Here is an 8,596-nt window from a genome sequence, read left to right as displayed (position 1 = left end):
GAGGACGGACAGGTCAAGGGGGCGGGATGAGGTTGGTCGGTAGGAGACGGAGGTGCGGCTTGAGGTGGGAGGAGGGGATAGGTGGGAGGAAGGACAGGTTAGGGAGGCAGGGACGAGCTGGACTGGTTTTGGGATGTGGTGGGGGGAGGGGAGATTTTGAAACTTGTGAAATCCACATTGATACCATTGGGCTGCAGGGTTCCCAAGCGGAATATGAGTTGCTGTTCCTGCAACCTTCGGGTGGCATCGTTGTGGCACTGCAGGAGGCCCAGGATGGACATGTCATCTGAGGAATGGGAGGGGGAGTTGAAATGGTTCGCGACTGGGAGGTGCAGTTGTTTGTTGCGAACCGAGCGTAGGACTTGCTCACCAAGCTGGCTTGTTTTTGTTCAGATGTTTTGTCACCATGCTAGGTGACATCATCAGTGGAGCCTCCAATGAAGCGATATTATCCTACTCCGCTTGGTATTTATATTGTCTGGTCTGTTATGGCGAGTACTGTCGTTTCCAGTTTTGATCTGTATGGTTTTGTACATGGGATCCAATTCTATATGTTTGTTGATTGACGTATGGGTGGAGAACCATGCCTCTAGGAATTCCTGTGTGTGTCTATGTTTGGCTTGGGCTACAATGGTTACCTTGTCCCTTGTCTGAATATACCGATATTATGGAGAGTTCGTTGTGCCATTTTGCTACTAGCTGATGTTCATGTATTCTGATGGCTAGTTTCCTTCCTGTTCGTCCGATGTAATGTTTGTGGCAGTTGTTGCATGGTATTTTGTACGCCATGTTGGTTCTGCATGTTGTGGGAGTGGGGTCGTTAATCCTTGTAAATGTTTGTCGTAGCGTGGCTGGGCTTGTGGGCCACCATGATTCCTAGTGGTCTTAGCAGTCTTGTTGTCAGATCCAATATGTTCTTGATGTAGGGCAGTGTGGCCAGTATGTTAGGGCATACTGTGTCCTCCTGTTGTCTGTTTTGTAGGTATCTGTGGATGAAGTTGTGGGGTTTTCCATTTAAAACGAGGATCTTGTATCAGTGTTCTTCCTCTTTCCCGCGTAGTTCTGGAGTGTTGCAGTGTGTCCTGGCCCATTTAAACAGTGTCCAAATGCAGCTTTGTTTGTGGACGTTGGGGTGGTTGCTGTGGAAGTTGAGGATTTGATCCGTATGGGTTGCTTTGGTATCCTTTGTCGTCACAGCTTTATTCACATCAATCAACATCACACTAGCCAAAGAAACAGTGGCCACATTACTACAGGAAACAGCAATGCAGACCAGCAGCTCCATCAGCAAGGACAACATAGTTAAATTACTAGACCTCTGCTTCACCACACACTTCGTCTTTAATGGTCAGATATACAAACATATCAACGGTACACCAATGGGGTCACCCATCCCAGGGCTCATTGCAGAAGCAGTCATGGAAAGGCTAGAACACACCACCCTCCCCTGCATTGAACCTAAACTGCGGATCTGGTATGTAGACAACACATTTGTCATTATTAAACGCAACAAACTAGAAGACACCCACCACCTCATCAACAGCGTATTCACAGGGATTAGATTCACAAGGGAAGACGTAAACAACAATCAACTTCTGTTTCTGGATGTCAAAGCAGAGCGATTGACAAATGGGGAGTTCCAAATGACAGAAAAGCAACCCATACGGAACAAATCCTCAACTTCCACAGCAACCACCCCAACATCCACAAACAAAGCTGCATTAAGACACTGTTTACATGGGCCAGGACATACTGCAACACTCCAGAACTACGCAGGAAAGAGGAAGAACACTGATAAAAGATCCTCGCTTTAAACTGATATCTCCACAACTTCATCCACAGATGCCTACAAAACAGACAACAACAGGAGGACACAGTATGCCCTAACACGCTGGCCACACTGCCCTACATCAAGAACATATCGGAACTGATAACAAGACTCCTAAGACCACTAGGAATCACTGTGGTCCGCAAGCCCATAGCTACTATGACAAACATTTACAAGGATTAAAGCCCCCACTCCCACAACACGCAGAACCAATGTGGTTTATGAAATACCATACGACTGCCACAAACATTACATCAGACAAACAGGAAGAAAACTAGCCATCAGAATATGTGAACATCAGCTAGCAGCAAAATGGCATGATGAACTCTCCTTAATATTGGTACATTTAGACAATGAAGGCCATCAATTTAACTGGGACAAGGTAACCATTATAGCCCCAGCCAAACATAGACACACACTGGGATTCCTAAAGGCATGGTTCTCTGTCCATAAAGCAAATCAACAAACAGAGAATTGGACCCCATATACAAACCCATACAGATCAAAACTGGAAATGACAGTACTCACCATAACAGACCAAACAGTACAAGTTGCAAGCGGAGTAGAATAACACCAATTCAGCGGAGGCTCCACTGATGATGTCACCGAGCATGGTGATGAAACGTCTGAACAAAAACAAGCCAGCTTGGCAAGCAAGTCAATAACCTCATCCACAACCTGAGCTACAGATCTTTGCCAAAATTTTAATCAAAGAATATACACAATATACAGGATTTAGAGAGAGAAAAAGGGAGGCTTCGGCAGATGCTGACGTCTCAAAACAGCAAAAGCCCTAGAGGAGTATAGAATGTGCATGAAGGACCTTAAAAAGATTAGGAGAGCTAAAAGAGGATATGAAAGTATACTGGCAGGTAAAATAAAAGGAAAATCCTAGTTATTTTACAGGTACATTAAAAAGGTAAAATGATAAACAAAGGAAAGAATAGGGCCCATTAAGGACCACAATGATAATTTATATGTGGAGCCAGATAATGTAGGTAAAGTTCTAAATGAATACTTTCGGTCAGTTTTCCTGGTAAGAGTGGCAATGTTGGTATAGAAATCCCAAAGAAGGTTTGTGATGCAATTAAAGAAGTTAGCATAGACAGAGTTTAGGTTCTGAATGGTCTGGCAGGTTTAAAAATACACAAATATTCAGGGCCAGATGAAATGTATTCCAGGTTGCTGGTTGAGATAAGGAAGGAAATAGTAGGGATGCTTGCAAAAACTTTCAATTCCTCTTTGGCCGCAGGAGAAGTGCTGGAGGATGGCCAATGTAGTACCATTACTTAAGAAGGAAGCAAGAGATTCACCAGAAACTACGGGCCAGTCAGTCTAACCTCGGTGGTAGGAAAACTATTGCAAGCAATTCGGAGGGACAGAATTAATCTGCAGTTGGAGACAGTGATTAATCAAGGACAGTAAGCACGATTTCATTAAGGGGAGGTCATGTCCGAACAACTTGACTCAAAGAGGAGACCAGGTGTGTAGATGAAAATCAAAGGGAAGTTAAAGGTTGTGTGTGTCTTTTTTCCATTTTATTTTTTAAGAAAGTCTTTTTGTTTCCCATTGAAAAATATTGGTGATGGAATGAAACTCTGTTTGACTGACAGTTAAGAACCATCCAATCCAAGAAGCTTGACATTATCCAAGCCAAAGCCGTACGTTTGATTGGCACCACATCCACTCTCTCTACCACTAATACTCAGGATCCATATAGCGTATTACCTGCAAGATGCATTGCAACAACTCACCAAGGCTCCTTCAACAGCATCTTGCTAATCCATGACCACATCCATCTCAAAAGACAAGAGCAGCAGATGCATGGGAACACCATCACCTGCAAGTTGCTCTCCAAGCCGCTCACCATCCTGGCATGGAACTATATTGCTGTTCCTTCTGTGTCACTGGATCAAAATCCTGGAACTTCCTCCATGACAACATTGAGGGTTATCTACCTATAGGAATGGTTCAAGATTACAGCTCAGCACCACCTTCTCAAGGGCACCTAGGGATGGACTAGCGATGCTGGCCAGCCAATGACACCCACATCCCACAACTGAATTTTAAAAAGTCTGTAATAAAAAGTCTGTGCACTTTCTAATTGGTGTGAGAAGGTCACATGATACAGGATAAATTAACACAGTAAGTGTGTGGAGAGGCAGGGTGGAGAGGTGAGATGCTGAAACCCATCAGAACTCCTCCAATTAGAATTAAAGACACTACACTTGGTCTTGATGGTCTCCTTACCTTCCGAAGCAGTGACACCAATCCACTGGACCAGCTAGAGGGGTAGTTTATGCTGACAGAGTTGAATATGTGAACGGCTTCATTAACTGAAGTGTTGGAACGGATTTCATATGGTCTCTGAGAGAGGAGGTAAACATTATCTGCAAACATTTGCTTTCATTGTCTGAATAGTAACATAATTATTAAATCACTTAAATACTTCACCATATTTTGAATGTAAGATTTTAACTTGGTACCCTGTGAGATCTAAATAAGTAAAGGGAAACATTCTGGTTCAGAGGAGTCCTTTAGAGAGATCTATCATTTAATTAAAATGGGAATGAAAGGCTCTGCAGTGGCTCAGTATATATAGAACATAGAACAGTACAGCACAGTACAGGCCCTTCGGCCCACGATGTTGTGCCGAACTTTTACCCTAATCCTAAGGTCTATCTAAACTCCACCTCTACCTTATACTATCATCCGTATGCCTATCTAATAGCTGCTTAAAAGCCCCTAATGAGGCCGACTCCACTACCCTCTCCGGCAATGCATTCCACGCCCCGACCACTCTGAGTAAAGAACCTACCTCAGACGTCTCCCCTACATCTACCTCCATTCACTTTAAAACTATGCCCCCTCGTAATAGCTACCTCCACCCTAGGAAAGTCTCTGGCTGTCTACTCTATCTATACCTCTGATCATTTTGTACCACCTCTATCAAGTCACCTCTCATCCTTCGTCGTTCTAAAGAGAAAAGCCCGAGCTCTCTCAACCTTTCCTCGTAAGACCTTCCCTCCATTCCAGGAAACATCCTGGTAAATCTCCTCTGCACCTTTTCCAACGCTTCCACATCTTTCCTGTAATGAGATGACCAGAACTGGACACAATACTCCAGATGTGGTCGAACCAGGTTATTGTGTAGCTAGAGCATAACTTCATGGCTCTTGAACTCAATCCCTCTATTAATGAAAGCTAACACACCATACGCCTTCTTAACAACTCTATCCACCTGGGTGGCAACTTTCAGGGAACTGTGGATGTGAACCCCAAGATCCCTCTGCTCCTCCACACTGCCAAGAATCTTTCCGTTAACCCTGTATTCTGCTTTCAAGTTTTTCCTACCAAAATGAATCACCTCACACTTTTCAGGGTTAAACTCCATCTGCCACTTCTCAGCCCAGCTCTGCATCCTATCAATGTCTCTTTGTAACCTAGAACAGCCCTCCGCACTGCCCACAACTCGACTCACCTTTGTATCGTCCGCAAACTTACTAATCCACCCTTCCACTCCTACTCCAAATCATTTACAAAAATCACAAATAGAAGAGGACCCAGAACAGATCCTTGTGGTACACCACTCGTAACTGAGCACCATGTTGAATATTTTCCGTCCACTACCACCCTTTGTCTAAGGGTCAGCCAATTCTGAATCCAATGTGCCACATTTCCCCCTATCCCATGCCTCCTTATCTTCTATCATGTCACAGAATGAGATTAGACCATTAAAAATTGGGCAATGCGAGATCTGATCTCAGTCTTTGCTAAATTAACTAGTCTCAGCAGTGGAGGAAGGTGGGGGAGGGGTAAGGGGAATGACAATGGTCTCAACATCCTTGCACAATCCAGTTACCTGTACGAGGGAAAGCACGTGTATGTGAACATTAGTTGATAGTTGGATTGAACTTAACTGCTTGTCTGAAGTGTTATAATATAGATTTCAGAACTTTAATAACTGTTCACTGATTGAATGAATCAACAAAACACAAACGTAGATATGGAAAGAAGTAGTAACAACTCTGTTAGGAATAAACTATTAAAGGCAAGCACAAATTTATACCGGAATGGAAAGCAATTAGCCATGAGTCAGCAAGATTACATATCTGAAATGGTTTTGATGCCTGCTTGATAAATTGGATGCTTTATTGCCACAAAGAAAAGGATTGCCCTACAGAGGAATTTATGGAATTAATCATAAAAACTGTGTGTCTTCAAACAGGCAGTTAAGGCCAAAATGTAACAAGGAACAGAGAGGCCACTTCTGATAAGAAGGCAAACTGCAGACTTGCAGTAATTTGGTTGCAGGAACTTTAAGAAATCAATTGTATCACATATTGACCGAAGGACAAAAAACTGTCAAAGAATTGAACACCAGATCTCCCCCTTTAACCGAACTTCAAAGAACAACACTGCACAAGGACTGAACCCTGGACAGTTCCAAAGTCAGAGCACCATTAGTTGAAATCTTGCCCCGATTGCACTATTAGTTGGGTAATAGCGAAGTTGGGTTGCGAGGTTTAACTTGTTATTTGAGGGGTCTTATTTTGGTCGCTACGTGCAATAAAAAGTTTAAAATCCTTGTTTCAGTACTTGAATGTCTGAGATTTCTTAATAAGTAGCTGGAGTATAGGTAATGTGGTGATTTACCCACAACAAAACTCTATCTTCAGCTCAGAAAATCAAATAACTCTTGCTGGTTCTGGTGTTTGGGCGAAGATGATGTCAATGCAGACAGATCAGAAGCCTCACGTTAGTCATAGATTTCAGGGAAGAGGAGGTTTCAGAGAAGCTTGTACCTTATAGATGAACAAAAGTGGTTCAGATAGACTGGGGTTCTGTAACAAAAAGCAAACTTATCTAAATTAAATGAAACTGTCTTTACCAGGAATGATGGAGCTCACAGACAAAGTTTCTACTTATATATCTGCAGGATTCCATTGAGGGTTTACTCAACTATGAGGGCGAGGGCGGATCTGAAATCAAAACATCTTGGGTCTCAACTGTAAACCTTCATTGGTGCTTTGCGAACTAATGACAGCTAGGTATCAGAGGGTGAAGCCCAAATAGCTTGACCCTACTCAAAATCACAACTAAAACATGAATGATTGTCCCTGACGACAACTGGTAGCATTAAAACTTCACCTAGCACATTTATAAGGTTTTCAGTAATTGAGGGAAGGGGCAGCAATAAAGTACACGGTTCCTTAATATGAATGCATGGAACAACAGACAGCTCTCCATACCTGTCCTTTGAGAAGCTCATAGGCTGTGATTCCGAGAGACCACCAGTCTACAGCAAAGAGATAGCCAGTACAACCATTTACAAAAGGATGGAATATTTCTGGAGCTAGCGAAAGAGAAGGGAAACAAGTACTTAGCATTGCAGTTTTTCATTACAATTAATATTCGTTCTATAGTAGCACAGGTAGGAAATAAGCATAGTTTTCCACTTGTGTCCCAAGTGAGAATTCTGTCAGACTGGAGAATATCTTCAGGGAGAGAGTTTGAAGGCAAAAATCAGACCAAATATGGGATTAAAAAAAATGACATGTTTGAACACTTTGCAGTATCAGCCTTAATGGTTATGGCTGCATTTGCTGTCAGCACATCCACAGACAGCTTCCTGCAAAGGACACAAACTCAACCAACTGCAACAAATAGCAATAAACAGAGTTTACGTAAAATTTATATATGCATTTAAGCTACAAGTTTCGTTCACTGAAGTGTTCAGATCTTGTGCATGGTAGCGAGGTGGATAAGGGAGGAGGGCAGTAGGTGTATGTGTATGTTGGGAAGCAAACCCCTGTCTCAGTGCCAAGGATCCAGGTTCAATTCCAGCCTTGCATGACCAACTGCGTGGGGGTTTGCACTTTCACCCCATGTCTGTGTGGATTTCCTCTGGGTGCTCTGGTTTCCTCCCACAGTCTAAAGATGTGCAGGTTAGGTGGACTGGCCATGCTAAATTGTCCCAGAGACTCCAGGGATGTACAAGCTGGGTGGGTTAGCCATGGCCACGGGGATAAGGTTAATGCAAACTCGATAGGAAGAATGGCCTCTTTCAGCACAATAGGGATTCTACAATTCCATGATTTATGTTTCTAAGTGGGCTGGCGAGTGGGGCAGGGAGAGGGTTGGCAGGGGGTCCTCAATGAAAAAGCTGCCAGAGATGGAAAAAGGGTCAGTGACAGGATGGTTACTGGCAGTGAGATGAAGTGGTGATGGGGCAGAAAGTGGGGGTGAAGGGACAAACAGATGGGAGGAATGTTCAGTTGTGAGCAGATGTGCAATGATGACATCAGCTGTACCACGTATTTGTATACAGAAACAGTGGGTGTCAATTTCCTGTTCCAGAAACAGTAATGATGTCAGTTGTACTGCCACCCTGTTCCATCTGTGGAGGAGATGCAGAGAATTGTTGCTTCATTAGTTTCCTAAGAGCACCTAGTATGCTTAGCCGCATCTCAACACCACGGAGGAGGGAGTAGATCATATGACCACAACTATTCCAGATTCATCTTCTGTTACTACGAGACACCATACAAGGTTGGGAAAAGTTACTGGAGTCCATGTTCCCAATAGCAAAGTTGAAAACAACCAGCATGCATTTCCTGAGATAGTAGGAACTGCAGATGCTGGAGAATCCGAGACAACAAGGTGCAGGGCTGGATGAACACAGCAGGCCAAGCAGCATCATAGGAGCAGAGAGGCTGATGTTTCGGGCCTAGACCCTTCATCAGAAAAGGGGGAGGGGAAGGGGGT

At 43.5% G+C, this 8,596-nt stretch overlaps 1 protein-coding gene across 1 annotated transcript in view; it reads right to left on the bottom strand.

Annotated features, from left to right (window-relative positions):
• Positions 1 to 8,596, bottom strand: part of LOC109912174 (serine/threonine-protein kinase 32B-like) — an 860,354-nt gene that overhangs the window by 9,142 nt on the left and 842,616 nt on the right. The window contains exons 7-8 of the mRNA XM_048603938.1: positions 7,081 to 7,184; positions 4,079 to 4,195 (exon numbers count right to left, since the gene is read on the bottom strand). Coding sequence (XP_048459895.1) covers positions 4,079 to 4,195; positions 7,081 to 7,184 — 221 coding nt within the window. The remainder of the gene's footprint in view (positions 1 to 4,078; positions 4,196 to 7,080; positions 7,185 to 8,596) is intronic.

The sequence above is a fragment of the Rhincodon typus genome, chromosome 12 (assembly GCF_021869965.1).
Source record: "Rhincodon typus isolate 14 chromosome 12, sRhiTyp1.1, whole genome shotgun sequence".
NCBI lineage: Eukaryota > Metazoa > Chordata > Chondrichthyes > Orectolobiformes > Rhincodontidae > Rhincodon > Rhincodon typus.
The sequence above is the reverse complement of the archived record's forward strand: the minus strand, read 5'-3'. Positions and strand labels throughout refer to the sequence as shown.